The 20,145-nt window shown below is 44.1% G+C and overlaps 1 protein-coding gene across 4 annotated transcripts in view; it reads right to left on the reverse strand.

Moving 5' to 3' along the window:
• Nucleotides 1-20,145, reverse strand: part of ret (ret proto-oncogene receptor tyrosine kinase) — a 130,306-nt gene that overhangs the window by 57,547 nt on the left and 52,614 nt on the right. For 3 of the 4 annotated variants that reach the window (XM_072583490.1, XM_072583491.1, XM_072583492.1), the window contains exons 2-6: nucleotides 19,304-19,543; nucleotides 17,064-17,345; nucleotides 8,344-8,585; nucleotides 5,072-5,243; nucleotides 91-290 (exon numbers count right to left, since the gene is read on the reverse strand). In XM_072583490.1, the coding sequence (XP_072439591.1) occupies nucleotides 91-290; nucleotides 5,072-5,243; nucleotides 8,344-8,585; nucleotides 17,064-17,345; nucleotides 19,304-19,543 (1,136 nt within the window). The remainder of the gene's footprint in view (nucleotides 1-90; nucleotides 291-5,071; nucleotides 5,244-8,343; nucleotides 8,586-17,063; nucleotides 17,346-19,303; nucleotides 19,544-20,145) is intronic. The other variant, XM_072583493.1, reaches the window with a different exon arrangement.

Raw genomic sequence — 20,145 nt, forward strand, 5'->3', positions numbered from 1 at the left:
TCTTTACTCGTAGCTCTTAGTTTTCTTTTTGCAGTTGTTCTGACTTTGTCTGTCCCCCGCAGAATCTCCAATCACAAGAAAAACAATTACCTTTGCAGACCGTCCTGCATTCCTGTTCAGCGAGAAATGGAACACGTTGTCAGTGAACTCGATGATGATTGGGCGGATGGTGACGTTGAAATGGAGCATCACTGAGCTGTTGGGGCCATTATACTCTGTATCACGGACTAGGATGTCCAAAGTAAATGACCGGTTCTCGGAGATTGATAGGTTTTTCTTCAGTATCAACTCTGAATAAAACACAAAATAATACAGGGAATTACACAGAACCTCGAGCACAGAACAGTCCATTCAGTCCAACTGGTCAATACCCAGCATTCATGCTCCATACAACCTCCTTTTTATATCAACCAAATCTGCATTGTCCACAATTAATTCTATCAGAGGAGAAAGTTATTAGCATGTATCTATCGACGCACTTGGCATTGTTAAGCAAATGTTGCAGAATTGCAGAGCCACATCTAACAAGAAATGTTTTGCTAATAGCTACACTCACAACCAACTTAAGGTTGAGCTGTTAACATGGCTCATTTACAGTCAGTTCTTCCTGACTGCAATATACGACCCCGCAATATACAAAAATCGTGCTACACAAATTACACTTAACGCCTTGGTGATCCAATCATGTTATAGCCATGTTTAGACACAGGGTAAACCCCTGTGCTAATTTAAACCAGCAATACAGAAAAGATTCACCTTGTGCTGCAATCTGTTAAAATTTGAGAGGCAAAGAACTATCCCAAAAGTCACTACTTAAAGTAAAAATTGACAACTTTTTTCAAGTCTAACAGAGAATATTAACTAACAACTATTTTACAACCTATGATGATGTATTCTCTTAAACCTATGTTTTACCTCCCCCTCTACAACACTAGTCCGATAAAACAAATCATGATTACGATTTACAGAAAAATAATCACGTTTCAAAACCGGCCAGCTTTGCCGAGTTTCCTCTGTAGATTTGCCTCTATAGCTTCTCTCTCTAAGTTGGATTCAATGTTTTTTTCTGTGCAAAATCCTTCTCTAGACAGGTACCTCTCAGAGAGCTCTTACTAGCAGCCTACATCTGTTGGTCTTTTGGCAGTTCTATTTGCCGCTCTGGCTAACTGTTCAACATGTCTGATATTTATACCCCAAAACACCAGATAGTTTCATTGGTTTTAATATTATCAAAATACTAAATTCAAACTTGACTGGACTTTGGTATTTTAGGGCATAATTTAAATTTGAAATTTGTTTTTGTCTTACAGCACCCAGCTGCACTCATGTTACATTGTTACCTTGTTCAGAACACTTTGCACTGTGTCAGCTGGTTCCGCTAGCTTTTCAACTCTCTTAAAGGTACAGTACACCTCTGCACCTTCATAACAGCCAACGCACACTTTAAAAGTTCACACTTTAGAAACAGCGTTCCCGATTAACCCAATCGTGTTACAGCCAATTTGCGTTCAGGAAAGATGTGTCATAGCACAACTGACTATGTTTTCAGCAACCAGGAGAAAGTGAGCACTACATATGTTGGAGAGTCCGAGTCAAAAAGTCCAGTTCTGGGAAAGCGCAGCAGGTCAGGCAGCATCTGAGGTGCAGGAGAGTTGACGTTTCAGGCAGGAGCTCAAAATGACATGCATTCATACAGAGAAACCCATTCTCTGCAAATCAGTGGGACATATTCAAGTCTGGAATTATTTGAGGTCCTTTTGTTTTCTCAATGGCATCATCTCAGCGAATCAGAATCAATTGGCCAATTAATCGACACACTTTTCTCCCACAGTATAAATTGTTGTGATCAGTTACAATTTGGCATTCTTGCATTTGTCCTGATGAGTGCAAGATGATGATAACATGTCTCTCTTTTTATCAAGATTCAAGTTCTATACAGCCTAATGACTGGCCTCAATATTCCACATGTGCATGTAACACTCTCCTGAAGCTGATGCAAAGATGTCAGGCAAGCTTCTCAGCTACCTTTCATCAGGAGTCAGGTTGTTATCATAGTTCCTTATGACTTTAGTACTGCCTAGCACATGAATTTGTCACCCTAGTTTATCTTGGTACCTGGCAGGTTGGTGGAACTAGTTTAGTTTGGGATTATGGTCGGTATGGAGTGGTTGGACCGAAGGGTCTGTTTCCGTGCTGTATGACTCGACAGTGATTGTCATTGAATGCTGTAAAAACCCACCTGATTCACTCATGTCCTTTAGGGAAGGAAATCTGCCATCCCTACCTGGTCTGGCCTACATGTGGCTCCAGACCCACAACAATGTGGTTGACTCTTGACTGTCCTCTGAAAGGATGGGTAACAAATAAGGATGGCCTTATCAGGGATGCTTACACACCATTAAAGAATAAGTTAACACCTTTATGTTTGAGTCAGTAGTGGACTCGATGCTAGCAGCCTCATCTCTTGTAAGTCCAAGTCCCACACCAGTGACTTATGCATGGACGCTAGGCTGACCCTCCAGTGTCGTACTCTGTTAGAGCTACTGACTTGAAAATAAGACATTAAACCAAAGTCTGATGCGTCCTTTCCAATGAACACAATAAATTCAAAGCATTAACAGTCATACAGTACGGAAACAGACCCTTTGGTCCAACCAAACTAAACTAGACCCACCTTGGCTACTCTTGGCCCATGTCCCTCCAAATCTTTTCTATACATGGACTGATCCAAATGTTTATTAAACGGTGTAACTGTCCTCACATCCCTCACCTCCTCTGGCAGCTCATTCCACACACAAACCACTCTCTGTGTGAAAGAAGTTGCCCCTCGTGTATTTTCTAAATCTCTCTCCTCCCATCTCAAAGATATGCCCCTTAGTTTTGAATTCCTCCACCTATGGGGAAAGACCCTTAACATTCACCTTCTCTATGCCCCTCATGATTTTATAAATTTCCATAAGGTCACCTCCTATGACCAGTGGAAGAAGTCCCAGCCTATCTTTATATTTCAGTCACCCAGTGCTTTTCTTGTGGTACCTTGTTGTGCATGAATAGCCTGAAGGGAGTCCCTCACTACAACAAAAGGACTTTGATGGTTGTATCACAATTTGGAAGGTTATGAAAGGTGATATATATAAATATAATATAAATAAAAGAATAAAACAATAGAAAGAACTGTCTTTGCTGGAAAGCTGAAACAAGCAGGAGTAGAAATTGCTGAAGACACACCTGGAGAAAGAGAGAGAGGGAGAGGCGGGGGGGGGGGGGGGGGGGGGGGTGGTGGTTTGGCGGGGTGGGGACAGAGAGAGGCAGAGAGAGAGAGACAGATACACAGAGGTAAAATCCCGAGTCCAGTGACCCTTTGTTAGAACTTTCCAGCATCCATTGAAACATGATCTCAGAGCAACCCAAATTGGTACAGTGGAGGTGGGGTGGGGGGAGTAGAATTCCTGTTGCAGAAACATTCTGGGTATAGTAATTCCCAACATGTCATTCACATTTCAATTGGTATGAATTCTGTCCTTCTCTGGTTCAATGAAATGCCAGGAGGAGGGGCACTGGGGGATGGGAAGCAGGGTTGGTGGGTGTGGATTATCAATTTGCTACATTGACACAGAATTGGCATGGCTGATTGCCTCAGGGCACAGATTGAAGATTGGCCGCTTCTATAGAACGGGAGACAGCAAAGTCCAGATTAACACCAGCCGACAAAGTTGCCCAATCAAGGCCTTTCATTGGCCTGAAGTTTCATCCCAATGAGGTTTCTTCCGGACAAAGTCTGAAGGAGTTTGAAACAGTAAAGTCCCCGTTTGCCAGAGTGCAGCTTTAAATGCTGTTGAATCTGGACATAGTGGTTAGTGGGATGTGACCTTTTGATTTTCCATCCATCCATTATTTTAATGGATGCAGTATCGAGTGAGTGGGGTCATAAGAATTTGAGAGGATAAAGCCCCTTGAGTCTCCTCCGCCATTCCATAAGATTAGAGTCAATAAATCTGCTGTGCGTTTTCCATAGCACTAAACTCTGCACCAACGGGAGCACTTAAGCAGAAAGGTTTCCCCTAATCGGAATGCTTCAGGCTGAAGGACACACTTCGAGTAAGATGCTGGTTCTCTAGCTCCTGCCAGTAACATAAACAGACAGGGAGGGTGGTGGTGGTGGTGGTTGGTGGGGAGGGTGCATTGGTATGCTGTGAATCTGGAAAAAGTTATAGTGCTATTCATAAACACTGCACAGGGGAGATCATCCTTTTCCTTTGACCCAGAGCTGGTGACTTTCATATCATTGTTTGACATCCCTCTCATCATCTCTGTCCTTCTCTGACCCTGGCTCTGTCCTTCCCTGGCTCTGTCTCCTTCACCCTCTCTGTCTCTGTCTCTGTCTCTGTCTCTCTCTCCCTCGCTCTCTCTCTCTCTCTCTGGCTCTCCCTTTCACTCTGTCTGGCTCTCACTCATCTCTCTCTCTCTGGCTCTCCCTTTCTTTCTCTCTGTCTGGCTGTCTCCCTCTGTCTGTCTGTCTGTCTCTTTCTGGCTCTCCCTCTCCCTCTCTCTCTCCCCCCCCCCCCCAACCCCTCTTTCTCTCCTTCTCTCTTTCTCTCCACCTGGCTCTCTCCAAGAGACCAGGCACCACAGGATTTACAAAAGGCACAGCACCAATCCAGGCTTCCCAAGATGGAAGTGTCAGGCGGGGTCCTGATCTGTGATGTTAGGAGCTCTGCTCCCTTACCTCTTCCCAGTCTCACCCACCTTATCTCTACTCCCTCACACCCCCTGATCTCCAAGGTGTCTCAATAATTTACAAACCTCCAAATGGGGTCACAGTGGGACATTTGGGGCCTGAACCATCCTGCACCCCCATCCCTTTCTTATTCATCAGTTTTCCTTCCTTTGAGTGACAGCAAAGTATCCGAAGCCAAAATAAACCCCACCCCACCACACCCATCATTTTCCCCTTTCAGATAGTCATGGACCTGCTGTGTATGTTTCTGTATCCCAGAGTTTGAGGTCTCTCTCATTTCCACTTGCCCAAGCCGTGGTTTGCTGAAAGACGGGGAATTTGGCGAGGGTTTACCGTATTTGTTCATCGTCCCTCGAGCAGGCATTTTGGTGCTGGCAGGTATCTCCAAAGGTGTGGCCTTCACTCGGAAGTTGTCTGTGATCCAAGTGTCATTCCTCATCACTGTAGCTGTGTACTTGGTGGTGCTGTCTGTGTCGTACACCGAGAGGGACACCACCACGGTGTTCTGAAAAATACAACATGTATGTCACTGTGTGCGGCTCTTGAAACCTCAATGGAATAGGTTTTGGATCTACACAGTACTGTTAAAATGGATGACAGCAAGCCAGAAACCCATTCTACCCTCCTCACCAAGGGCAATGGAGATAAACTAAGGGCTACCCACTCGCCAAACTGTTACAAGTAGTACTGTTCCCAAACATGAAACTAGAAACAGAGGGAAAAAATACCTCTTGAATGAGACTTTGCTAAGAGTGGGAATTAAGGGACAGCACAGTGGCTCAGTGGTTAACCCTACTGCCTCACAGTGCCAGGGACCCAGGTTCAATTCTGGCCTCAGGTGACTGCATGTTTGCATGTTCTCCCCGTGTCTGCGTGGGTTTCCTCTGGGTGCTCCAGTTTCCTCCCACAAGTCCAAAGACATGCAGGTTAGCAGGATTGGCCATGCTAAATTGCCCATAGTGTCTGGGGATGTGCAGGTTAGGTGGATTGGCTGTGCTGAAATTATCCGTCGTGTCCAGGGATGAGTAGGCTAGGTGGATTGGCCACAGTAGATATGGGATTACGGGATACACTAGGAGGCTGGGTCTGGGTGGGATGCTCTTTGGAGGGTCAGTGTGAGCTCAATGGACAAAACAGCCTGCTTCTGCACTGTAGGAATTCTATGATAGGTGCAAAGTAGGATGGTGGTGCTACATTGAAAGTCTAGTGTTTCCTTTCATAATCAAACTGCTCAGATATGCTGTGACACAACTCCAGTAGCAGGTGGCACTTGACTCAGACCTTCTGGCACAGAGGAAGCGATACTACCAGCATACTGTAGGAGCTCCTAGTTGAGTTACAATGGATCAAATTCAGTTTAAGTATGGGTTTCTGATTAAAGATTTAAAATTGGCAATCTATCCCGGCCAGGAATCGAACACTGGTCAGTTGCTTGGAAGATAGCTATGGTCACCACTATGACAGTGTAATTGTATATGAATTGTGTTTAATTACGTGTAAGTGGACAGCATTGGCTGAGGTAACTTAAGCACATCTAATGAGGTACAGACTGAAACTGTTGAGTTAGGAGGTCGATGCTTAGAATGTTTCAGTTTGCAATAAATGTAGTAATGAAAATCTGTTCTAATAAAATTGTTCACTGACTGTTTTTCCCAAACAGAACGCTAAACAAATGAAGCAAGAGATCAACAAAAATTGAAAAGCAAAGAGACAAGACAGAATTTAGGGAAACTAACTGAATACAGGAAATGGAGTCCTTAAAAGTGAATTCCCTTAAAGATAGGGTAACCTTACAACGGAAGTGAGTTGTTCTTTCTTCTATCTTCTCGAGACAATATCTTTAATTCAAACAACGATCATGCTGCAAAGTGCACAAGAATGGAATATTTCATAGATATTGTAAGATGTTGAATTTCCAGACCCACATTCTGGAAGGTTGTATCTGCATCAACTCTGATTGACGTTGGGTGTACTCAAGGCTGGTGAGCACTGGTCAACCACCAAACTAGGAGTGAAGGGAAGATTTTGTAAATGAGGCATTAGAGAACACAGCTCAGATTAGAACAGGAGATCACTGTTCGTGGAAGAAGAAAGTGGGCCTCTGTTAGAAAGGGAACCTGAGATGTGTTGGATGCATGGAGCAGGAGAGGTTCTTTTGTCATGTGGGGTTATCTACCCAATTAAGGGTATAGTTTCTTTAGAACTTTTAAAATTGCACCTTAGTGCTAATTAATGTCATACGTGGTAATCTGAGATATACCAAGCTCTAATATTCCTGTGACATTACTGAAAAACCATTATTGGCATGTGCCTCTCTCTTTACCTCTACTTTCTATCTACTAACTCCACCCACAGTGTGCTATATATGCCCAGTGAGACACAGCACCACGACAGCATCGTAAGGTTGCTCCGGAGTTCTAGCACACCTAGGCAGCAGAGGCCATTACCATGGTAACTTCCAACACGTCGTTTCCACTGGAAAGAGGGGATGTGAAGACTGAAGAGGTCATTAAAGTAGATAATGATAAACCATGCTCTGCAGAAATAAAGCAGCCTCTCAGGGAATGAGGGAGATGTAGAAAGCATAGCATTCAGGGTAAATGCTTTTTGGGTGAAAAACAACAACTTGAGTTGGTTGTGCACCTTCCATCACTCCCACATTGGAACTGAAGACAGAGATGCATGCACACACTTACACACACACACACAGTCACATGTATACACACATAGATAGACACTCACAGACACACAAGGACACATGTACACACACACATGCACATACACACATACACAGAGACACAGAGAAACATGCACAGAACACACACACGCACATAGACATGCACACATACGCATACACAGAGAGACACACACATACACAGACACATGTACACACACACAGACACATGTACACACACAAACACACCAACACAATCACATGCACACACATAGACAGAGAGACATGCACAGACACACACTCACGCACATAGACACGAACACACGTACATACACAGACAGAGACACACACATACACAGAGACACACACAGACACATGTACACACACACAAACACACAGACACATGTATACACACAAACACACCAACACAGTCACATGCACACACACGAGAGACATGCACAGACACACACACACGCACATAGACATGCACAGACACATACAGAGTCACACACATACACAGAGAGACACACACATACACATGTACACACACACAAACACACAGACACATGTACACACACGTACACACGCACACACATACAGACACACATACACAGAGAGACACACACAGACACATGTACACACACACAGTCACATGCACACACATATAGACTGAGAGACACGTACAGAAACACACACAGACACATGTGCACACACACACACAGCCACACATACACAGAGAGACATGCACAGACACACGCACATGCACATAGTCCCGCACACAGACACACACAGGCACACATACACAGAGAGACACACAGACATACACACACATGCACACGCCCACACGCATGCGCACACACAGATACACACAGACACACATGCACATACACACACACACATATTCTCATCCAGACCTTGTAGCGGGTCCTACCTCTTTCCTGTTGAACTCAATGAAAGCCTCAGCCGTGTCGTTACCATCAGGGAGGTATGGGGCATTGTCACCTTTGTCAAGAACAGTCACGTGCAAGGACCTCCCAACCTGCATCACTTGCACAGGTGTCCGCAAGATACATTTGGCAATCATCTCGTATGTTTCCCTCTGTTCCCTATCCAAGGACCTTTCCACACTGACCTCTGACGTCTTCTCATTAATCCTGAACGGACCCAAACCATCTGGAAAATGAACAGATTAAAATGATACTTTGTATGGGGTGCTTGTGTCCTTCCAGCAGCAGCAACACTGTGGTGATTGGAACCAGGGCTGGGTGGATCTCACTGACAAGGAGACCCTTGATTGGGGTTGGTCACCTGGCCAATCAGGGAGCCCTGGCTGACAGATATAAACAGGAGCGGACCGCTGTCACCCCGGGCGGGTACCGGGGTGGGCTGTCCTAGAGGTGGTCAAAAGGTGTGTCAGGGCGGACCGAGAACTGGAAGGGGCATGGGGTGGACCGAGAACTGGAAGTTGGGTAGGGGTGGGCTGCCTTAGAGTGGTCGGAAGGTGGGAGTGGTGGGGGCTTGCTGGGTCTGTATTGTCTGCAGGTTTGTATGTAACAGTATTGTCTAATGTACAAATGTCATTGTTGATGTCTCTTTATATTTTTATGTGAAACTGGGATTTGAGGTTTGTCCTCGTGTCCCTGTAAACTGTTTGAACGGTAGGGTTTGGGGCCTGGCTTTGCTGCTCCTCTCCCTTGTAAAATTGTATGCAGCTGTAAATGTAACTTTTCGTTGTAAACTGTTTTTGTAATTTGTTTCATAAAATAAAACAAAATAAACAGGAGCGGACCGCTGTCACTCCCGGGCGGGTACCGGGGTGGGCTGTCCTAGAGGTGGTCGAAAGGTGTGTCAGGGCGGACCGAGAACTGGAAGGGGCATGGGGTGGACCGAGAACCGGAAGGTGGGTAGGAGCAGGCTGCCTTAGAGTGGTCGGAAGGTGGGAGGGACGGGGGCTTGCTGGGTCTGTATTGTCTGCACTTTTTTATGTAACATGATTGTCCTTTTATGTACAAATGTTATTGTTGATGTCTTTTTATATGTGAAACTGGGATTTGAGGTTTGTCCTCATCTCCCTGTAAACTTGTTGAACAGTAGGGTTTGGGGCCTGGCTTTGCTGCTCCTCTCCCTTGTAAAATTGCTGTTGTATACAGCTGTTAATGTTAACTGTTTTTTGTAAACTGTATATTGTAATTTGTTTAATAAAATATGATAAACAGGAGCGTCCGAGTCTCCTCAGTCTAGCGACTGGTTCCGGTCTGGCTGGTCAGAGTCCATGTACTGTGCTCACAAAGGGTGACTTGGTGACAGGATACCAGTCTTGGTCCAGTTATTTCAAACAACAAGATGGATTTCCATTGGGCAATAGCAGCTGTATTAAAGGTAATGTAACAATGGCAGTTAGATGGAAGACAGCAACATAGTCACAGAGTAGCAGATTGGGAGGCAGATTTTGCAAATGTGTAAAAGTAACAGGGTTGTTGTTGATTGGAACCTACATAGTTCAAATGGTTTAGATGGAACAGTTTTTGTCAGGTATGTCCAGGAAGGCTTCCTGACGCAATATGTAGATAGGCCAACTAGAGGGGAGGCCATATTGGATTTGGTGCTTTGCATCGAACCATGCCAGGTGTCAGATCTCTTGGTGGGAGAGCACTTCAGTTATCATGATCACAACATCCTGACCTTTACTATACTTATGGAGGGGGATAGGAGCAGACAGTATGGGAAAGTATTTAATTGGGGAGGGGGAATGACAATGCTATTAGGCAGGAACTGGGGCATCGAATTTGGGAACAGATGTTCTCAGGGAAACGCATGACAGAAATGTGAAGTTTGTTTAGGAAGCACCTGCTGATAGTGCTGGACAGGTTTGTCCCACTGAGGTGAGGAAGAGATGCGAGAGTGAAAGAACCTTGGGTGACAAGGGATGTGGAACATCTAGTCAAGAGGCAAAAGGAAGATTACTTAAGGTTGAGGAGGCAAGGATCAGACAGGGCTCTGAGGATCACAAGGTAGCCAGGAAGGAACTGAAGAATGGACTTGGGAGAGCTAGAAGGGGGCATGAAGAAGCTTTAACGGATGGGATTAAGGAAAATTCTAAGGTGCTCTACACTTATGTGAGGAACAAGAGGATGGCCAGAGTCAGGGTAGGGCCAATCGGGGATAGTGGAGGGAACTTGCGCCTGGAGTCAGAAGAGGTAGAGAAGGTCTTTAATGAATATTTTGCTTCAGTATTCACTACTGAGAGGGAACTTGACATTTCTGAGGACAGGGTGAAACAGACTGATATGCTAGAACAGGATGATATTAGGAAGGAGGATATGCTGAAATGTTCGAAAAACATAAGGATATCACCTGAGCCAGATGGGATATACCCTAGGTTACTACAAAAATCAAGGGAAGAGATTACTGCACCTTTGGCAATGATCTTTGCATCCTCACTGTCCACTGGAGATATGTCAGATCATTGGAGGTTGGCAATTGTTATTCTCTCGTTCAAGAAACAGAATAGGGATAATCCTGGGAATTATAGACCCGTCAGACGTACATCAGTGGTGAGCAAAGCATTGGAGAGAATTAGGTGAAACAGGGTTTATGATTACTTGGAAAACCATAGTTTGAATAGAGATAGTCAGCAAGGTCATGCCTCACAAGCCTTACTAAATTATTTGAGGATGTGACGAAACACGTTGATGATGATAGAGCAGTGGATGTGGAGTATCTGGATTTTAACAAAGGTGTTTGATAAGGTTACCCATGGTAGGCTCATTCAGAAATTCAGGAAGCATGGCATACAGGGAAACCTGTCTCTCTGGATACAGAATTGGCTGGGCCATAGAAGATAGAGGGTGGTGGTAGATGGAAAGTATTCAGCTGTGACCAAATGTATTCCATTGGGATTGGTTCTGGGACCTCTGCTCTTTGTGATTTTTATAAATGACTTGGATGAGGAAGTGGGAGGGTGGGTTAATAAGTTTGCTGATGACACAGAGATTGGTGGAGTTGTGGATAGTGTGGAGGGCTGTTTTATGTTGCAACAGGATGTTGACAGGATGTAGAGCTGGGCTGATAAGTGGTAAATGGAGTTCAACCTGGAAAAGTGTGAAGTGATTCACTTTGGAAGATTAAATTTAAATGCAGATTACAGAGTTAAAGGCAGGAATCTTAGCAGTGTGGAGGAACAGAGGGATCTTAGGGTCCATGTCCATAAATTTCTCAAAGTTGCCACCTAGGTTGATAAGGTTGTTAAGAAGGTGTTTTGGCTTTCATTAGCCGGGGGATTGAGTTTAAGATCTGCGAGGTTATGCTGCCACTCTATAGAGCCCTGGTTAGACCACACTTGGAATATTGTGTTCAGTTCTATATGCCTCATTATAGGAAAGATGTGGAAACTTTCGAGAGGGTACACAGGAGATTTACCAGGATGCTACCTGGACTGGAGGGCATGTCTTATGAAGAAAGGTTGAGGGAGTTAGGGCTTTTCTCATTGGAGTGAAGAAGGACGAGAGGTGACTCAATGGAGATGTACAAGATATTGAGAAGCACAGATAGAGTGGATAGCCAGAGTCATTTTCCCATGGCGAAAATATCTACCACAAGGGGTCACAATTTTAAAGTAATTTGAGGAAGGTTTAGGGGAGATGGCAGAGTTCTTTATACAGAGAGTTGTGGGTGCATGGAATGCGCTACTAGCACTGGGAGTAGAGTCAAATACATTAGGAACATTTAAGTGACTCTTGGATAGGCACATGGAAGTTAGTACAATGAAGGGTATGTAGGTTAGTCTGATCTTAGAGTCAGATAAAAGGCCTGTACAACATCAAGGGCCAAAGGTCCTGTACTGTGCTGTATTGTTCTGTGTTCTAAATGGAGCAGCCATAATCCAAATCAACAGGCTTAAGCTTTGTGCCTGTAACTCTTCCCATACTGTACAGAATCCTTACAGTTTGGAAGCAGGCCATTCAGCCCAACAAGTCCACACTGATCCTCCAAAAAGCATCCCACTTTGACCCACCCCATTACGAATCCACCTGACCCACACAGTTTTGGATTGTGGGAGAATGTGCAAAGTCCACACAGTCAGCTGAGGCTGGAATCAAACCCAGGTCCCTGGTATTATGAGATAGCAGTGCTAACTGCTGAACCACCATACTGCCTCAGATTGATGTACTCTCAGGAAATCTGTCCTTGTTACCAAATTAATCTTGACTCACACCTCCTAAATTGGAATGATTAATCACATTAACCTCATCCTGAACAACAACTGCAAGATTTCTGTCATTTTAATTGTTCTGTGATGAGAGTCTGGAACTAATCTATGCTCATTCCACTTGATTAGTTATGCCTGGGTGTGGACCCAGGGTAAAGGAAATGCTGCTGTAGAAGGAGTGAGAATAGGTGCTTGTGGGAGCTTGCTGTGCACAGATTTACCACCTTTCCTGAATTACAATGGTGGCTACACTTTAAAAATACTTGATTTTCTATCATGCACTTTGGGACACACTGAGGTTGCGAACGTCGCTATATAAATGCATGATTTGGAGAAGCCCATGTTGGACTGGGGTGACAAAACTTAAAAATCACACAATACCAGGTTATAGTCCAACAGGTTTATTTGGAGGCACTAGCTATCAAAGCGCTGCTCCTTCATCAACCATCTGATGAAGAAGCAGTGCTTCGAAAGTGACTGATTCCAAATAAATCTGTTGGACTACAACTTGGTGTTGTGTGATTTTTAACTATATAAATGCTTTTTAACTATATAAATGATATATCATAACTATATAAACTTTATTTTACTTGTCTTTTCCAACACAAAAATCAAAAATACACCATGCTTCTCAAGTTTGTAGACTGCATGTCCCAATGATGTTGGCCAGGAAGCAGGGACTCTGCAGCAACGTTGAGTTGAGGCTGCAAAAAAAATAGCAAAATCATCAAAGACTGGGCAGCACAAATGATTCTGCAAATTCATTTGCTGTTTGCCAGGTCTTGTTGGGTTTAACTTGAGAGCAGTGTTTGCTTAAATTTGTCTTCACTGCAAATATGATCCAAGGCATTTCAGGCTGTCCCACTATGTGGCTTGTTGCAGCCCGCATCTAGATTGAAATTATGAGTATTACTTCACTAAGTACAGGCTGGAGCTATGAATGTGCTCACCACTAGGTGGTGCAATTGTTGAAGAAAAGCATCAATTAGCAAGAGGACAGTTCGTAACTCCTTTGCACCTGAAGGTGGACAACCAGGCAGGTTCTGCTGAGGGGATTTCCTAACCCTTGCTGCTTGGCCTTGCCTTTGTCACCTCAAGACATGTCTATCCCACTGCACTCACACCTGGGTCCACTTAAGTAAACTTAACGTCATCCAAATCTACAATGCCCCTGTTCTAACTTGCACCAATTCCCATTCCCCTATCATCCCTGGTTTCACTGACATACACCATCTCCTGGTCAAGCAACACTTTGGTTTTGCAACATTCACCCTTACTTTCATCTCCCTATCACTGTATTCCAGAAGGAAACTGCAATAAAATTGGTGACTGAGACACACATGTCCAATGTGACTTGTATACTTCTAGTTGGAGAACAAGTGTGACCAATGATTTAATTTTCAAGTAGGAACATTTGGAACAGGAATAGGCCATTCAGCCCTTCGAGCCTGTTTCACCGTTCAATGAGATCACAGCTGATCTACGGCCTAACCCCATTGACCTGCCTTTGTCCCATATCCTTTAATACCATTGTGGAACTAAACTTTATCTATCACAGAGTCAAAATTAACAACTCAACAAGCATCCCCATGTCTGGAAGAGAGTTCCAAACATCTCCCATTCCTTGTGTGTGGAAGTGCTTCCTAACAGCTCTCTTAAACAGTCTGGCCCTAGTTCTTAGATAATGTCCCCAAGTTCTAGAGTCTTCAAACTGTGGAAATAGTTCATCTTTCTTCACCCTGCCTTTTCCTATTAATATCGCAAAGACTTTGATCAGATTCACCTTGTAACCTTCTAAATTCGAGAGAAAACTGGCCTAAATTGTTTAACCTCTCCTCATAACTTAATAGAAAATGTTAAAGGTTATTTAGTGCTTCCTCCCTTTGGACTTCAGGATCTTGGTGTCCCACAGATTCTGGCCTCTTGAGTCTTCTGATTTTAATTGCTCCAACGCAGTCAGGGAAGTCTTCAGCTGCATGGGCCCAAGGGTCTGGAGTTCCCAGATCTCTCTGAAACCCTACATTTCTTTCTTTGTTGAAAACGTGCTTTTAAATCAAACTCTTTGACTAACCATATTTTTAGGATTCTTCCTTCATATCTCTGTGTGTGGTGACATATCCAATTTCGTTGTCTAATGCTGGAGGACATTAAAACTGCCATGAGTCGAGACTTCAGCTTGACCCTGCTTTATCTTCAATCTTGAACATCTCCCCACCCTCGGATGTGTGCGAACAATACCATGGAAAGTCTCACTATCCTGGAACACGTAACAGGCTCACATGCTCCTAGTCTTGTTCAGCAGGCCAACCCAAAGAGACACTTACAACAAATTGACCTTCCCCACACCATGCATGACCTCTGGCCTTAGTATGCTCCCTCGATATGTTGCCACACTGAGAGTGACAGGAAAGTAGGAACAAGATGAGGCCATTCAGCCCCTCAAGCCTGTTTGGCAACCTTTCCATGAGATTGTAATTGACCTGTATCTTAAGGTCCATTCACTAGACTTGTCTCTGTATTCTTTTATACTCTTGCTGAGCCAAACATCGATTGTTGTCAGATATAAAATTACTTGAGCAGTCACCTCTGTTTTTTATGTAAGAGGAAGTTCCTCACTTGTGCCACCTTATGCGAAAGTGTGTTTTCTAACTTATCTCCAAGAGATATCATAACCCAAATTTCAGGTCATGCCCCCTTGTCCTTTAAATGCCCATAGAGAAAAGTTCTTTTAATCTTACTGACAAGAGGGACGGGTTGCTGAAGTGCTTTGGTTTCACTTCCATCAGAACAAATGCAAGAATGCCAAGTTTCAAAAGGCCTACATCAATTTATACCACAAGAGGAGAAGGCGCTGATTGGTTGATAACTGATTATCTGAGACGTTGCCATGGAGAAAGTGACAGGGTTCGATTTCCCAAGCTCCCTTGTAATTCCAAACAAAAAGGATCATTAACATATATGGGCCAGGAACATGCAGGTGGGACTAGTTAATTTGGGATTAAGTTCGGCATGGACTGGTTGGGTCAAAGGGTCTGTTTCTGTGCTATATGACTCTATATTCCTTTTGTTTTTGGAGAATCTGTGTGTGAATGTGAATGCAGCAAACATTAATGAGCAACATTATGGGCTCGGCTGGTACAGTTTGTTGGTAAAGTTTGATGACTATGAGACCGTAAGATGTAGCAACAGAAGTAGGCAATTTGGCCCATTGGGATCAGTCTGCCCTTCAATCAGATCATGGCTAATCTGATAATCCTCAACTCCACCTTCCTGCCTTTTTTTCATAACCCTTGATTCACTTACTAATTAAAAATATATCCAATTCAGACTTGAATATGCAACCCAGCCTCGACAGGCCTTTGCAGTATAGAATTCTATAGAGGGAGGAAAAATTCCTTCTCATCTCTGTCTTAAATGAGCAACCACTTATTCCGAGCTTATCCCTCTGGTCCTAGACTGTCCCACTGTTACCTGTTACAGGACAGGGGAAATAATCTCTCCTCATCTCCCTTCCCAAGCCCCTTTAGAATCTTAAATGTTTTAATAAGAAGGTCATCTTCCATTCTTCTAAACTCAATGAAAACAGGCATAACTTAGTCAACTTCTTCTTGGGAAAATCCCTTCAATCAGTCAGGTGAACCTTCTCTGGACTGCCTCCAATGACAGCATTTCCTCCCCTTGGTCAGGTGACCAAAACTGTCCAGAGTGTCGAAAGGACTGCAGATTCTAGAAATCAGAAACAAAAACAGAACTTGCTGGAAAAGCTCAGCAGATCCGGCATCATCTGTGCAGAGAAGTAAGAGTGAACATTTTGGATCTCATGACCCTTCCTCAGAACTGATGGTAGTAAGAAAATGTTGGTTTATGTGCATATCTGTGTTATAATAGATTTAAACTGTTCTAGGGTGGCATGGTGGCTCAGTGGTTAACACTGCTGCCTCACAGCACCAGCGACCCAGGTTTGATTCCAGCCTCAGGCGACTGTCTGTGTGGAGTTTGCACATTCTCCCCGTGTCTGCGTGGGTTTCCGCCAGGTGCTCCGGTTTTCTCCCACACTCCAAAGATGGCAGGCCATGTGAATTGGCTATGCTAAATTGCCCATAGTGTTAGATACATTAATCAGGAGTAAATATAGGGTAGGGGAATGGGTCTGGGTGGGTTACGCTCTGGAGGGTCGGTGTGGACATGTTGGGCCAAAGGGCCTGTTTCCACACCGTAGGGAATCTAATCTAGTTGTGGTGTGTCTGGTGCCTGAGTAAGATTTCCTTATTTTCATACTTCATTCCCACATTATGGAAAACGTTTCTTTATCAATTTCTTACAAAAATGATTTGGAATGATAGGCATTGGGAAACATCCAAAAACCTCACAAAGGCCAATTGTCAGGCTCTCTGTGCCCCACTAGATGCCAATCATCGCTCCTCACCCTATGATATATTTACCTGCTGCTAGATGATAGGAGATATTTGCAAATTGGCATTGGTACTGGTTTGGCAAGGAGCCCATTTGAAAGAATGTGCCAGGATACGTGTTCTCGATAATTTGAACCTTTGAATCCACTTCCCCAAAGCAGAAGTCTTCCGCCGTGATATTGGCACAGGGGGGTGGGCTTTTATTCACCACAATAACAATCACTTGGGCCTTACACTCCTTCTCCCGACGGGGTTCTGGAGCAGCAAAGATATGCAGTGTGATCTTATACAGTTCCGGTCCGCCCATATTACCTGCAACAGAGATAGGAAGAGAAAGGTGAGATGGCTGCTGAAGAAACTTTCACTCTGATTCCAAACTTACAGGGGGGCCATTTTAACTCTAACTGCCCTTCAGAGGCTACCAGCCACAGTCTACAGAGCACGAGGTATGCAATAAAATCTGGCTAACTTCACAAGTTACTTTATAGTCGATTTTTTTAAGAAGCAATAGTTTAAATGCACTGAATAGAAATAACATGCAACTAGTTAAACCATTTCCCAGTCCCTGTAGGATGAACACAGTGGCTTTGTTCCTTTGATTGTCAGTCACATTGAGTGGAAACTCTTCCCCCAAGTCTTCTTCCATCTGAAGAAAGTGTCCCTGTCTAGCACCTACTAATTTTTAGGGACTTTTTAGAAATTTTGTTCACCGAATGGGAGCACGCTGTCTAGGGCAGCATATATTTTCCAGCCTCAGTTGCTTAGATAAAAATCAACCACATTGTTGCAGGCATGAAGTCCCGTGTAGGCCAGACTGGGTAAGCTCCTTTTGCGTTAGCAGTGCTTCGCCATTGCCTGGTGACATGGTGATGATACCAGTGATCTGGTCATTCTTACCCCAGCTCAATGTTCTGGGGGGGGGGGGGGGTGAATGGGTTCCAGCCCCACCATAGCAGATGATCAGGCTTGAATGAAAGCTGCACTTGCTAACACCAGTGCATGCACCACTTACAATCGCGCATGCAATTACAGAGGGTCCTGGGGGTTGAATCCGAGGGGAGGGAGAGATTGGAACACAGGAAGAAACTGGAGGGGAGGGTAGTAAGAGAATCTAGAAGAAGGAGGAGAGGCCCACCCAGCTCCTGGGCCCTCCTTGTTGCCATCTCTGGGTTCCCTCTCCTCCCACCACCTCACTCTGGGGGGATTTGTCCCTTCCCCATCATCCCCTTTCCCCACCACTGAACTCTATTTCAAAACATGCATGCTTCCAAGCTGCATTTGAACATATTATCTCAGAGAAGTGCTTTGTGATGACTGATTGCATTTGGAATCCTGCAGGCACATACGTTCCTGAATGAGTGCATGTTTATGATTGGCCACAGTCAGCAAACACTGACATGAATTCAAAACAAAACTCTTCTAATAGTGACCTGTAGCCACTGCCAATTGTTGTAAAAACCCATCTGGTTCACTAAATGTCCTTCAGTGAAGTAAATCTGTCATCCTTTCTCAGTCTGGCCTACATGTGACTCCAGATCCATTTTAATTATCTGAAATGGCCAGAGAGCCAATCAGATCATGCACAGTTAGGAATAGGCAATAAATGTCAGCCTTACTCGTGACCCCAACGACCCATGAAAGAATTAAATAATTGCTGGTCCTGTCAGCCATGCTCACGTCTCAAGAATGAATTGTGGCACCGTGGCTCAGTAATTAGCACTGCTGCCTCACAGCCCCAGTGAGCCAGGTTCGATCCCACCCTCAGGCAATTTTCTGTGTGGAGTATGCACATTTTCCCCATGTCTGCGTGGGTTTGCTCTGGTTTCCTCCCACCTTCTAAAGATGTGCAGGTTAGGGTGGATTGGCCAAGGGAAATCGTGGGGGAGGAATCTGGGTGGATTGGCCATGGGAAATGGTGGAGGAGGATTCTGGGTGGATTGGCCATGGGAAATGGTGGGGAAGGAATCTGGATGGGTTGGCCATGGGAAATGGTGGGGGAGGAATCTGGGTAGGTTAGCCATGGGAAATAGTAGGGGAGGAATCTGGATGGGTTGCTCTTTGGAGGGTTGGTGTGGACTTGATGAGCTGAATGGTCTGCTTCCACATTGTGGGAATTCTACTGATCATTTCTTTTTAAGAAAGTTACATGAATACTAATTTTATTCATGTTCTCCCATTCTTGTTAAATCTTAACAGGTTCATTGTTATATGATGATATCATCCATGACTATTGTATTTCATCGCAACTGAATGACAATGGATATCCTCACCCAGCAGTTGGAGATCATTCTCCTCCAGTGTCTTGTTGAGGTAAAAGACACCAGATCGCTCATCGATTCGAAACCACTGGTGTCGAAATCCATTCAGCAGATTGTTGCAGAACCCAAAGTAGGCTGTGCGGTTCCCTTCCTCGGGTAAAGCGTAGACCTGGAGCAGAGGAGTATCTGCTGGCTGTCCAATGTACACAGTCGTCTGGTAGGTCTTCCTGGGGAAGTATAGTCCGAGCACAACTGGAACAAATGGGGAAAGGCAGGAGACACAGAGGGAAAGGGAGAGGCCGAATCGAGGGAAAGAAAATGTACAGAAATAGAGACAAGATGACAAAAGACAAATGAAAGAGAAGGGACAGGGACAGAAAAATTGAAGAGACAAAGAAGTGAGATATGGACAGGAAAGGAAATCAAATATCAGTTTCACATTTTGAGTAAATGATAGAATTATTGACAGTCAACATCTCTGCAGTAGAAAACATCCAAGACACTAAACCTTTGAAGTTTATTAATTCTGTCCTAAAATGACCTATCAGCTGCCTGTTCTTCTTGTCCAATGACAGTATGTAACTGTCTTTCATTTACTCTGACAATAAATGAATATTATTGTCTGAATGCTCAGCACAAATTCCATAATAAACAGATTTTAACTGTGTACACGGCTCCAATCTAATAACAACACAAAGAATTTTGACTTTTAGGTAAATATTTGCACAATGACATTTAATGTCCATGTATTATTCAAAATATTTCTTCATATTAAACCGTGACATTAGAACACAAGCAAAGATGCTGAAAGGACAATAGATAAAGTTACGGCTTTGTGTTGGAAGTTGTCCTTC

The sequence above is a fragment of the Chiloscyllium punctatum genome, chromosome 13 (genome assembly GCF_047496795.1).
Source record: "Chiloscyllium punctatum isolate Juve2018m chromosome 13, sChiPun1.3, whole genome shotgun sequence".
NCBI classification, from domain to species: domain Eukaryota; kingdom Metazoa; phylum Chordata; class Chondrichthyes; order Orectolobiformes; family Hemiscylliidae; genus Chiloscyllium; species Chiloscyllium punctatum.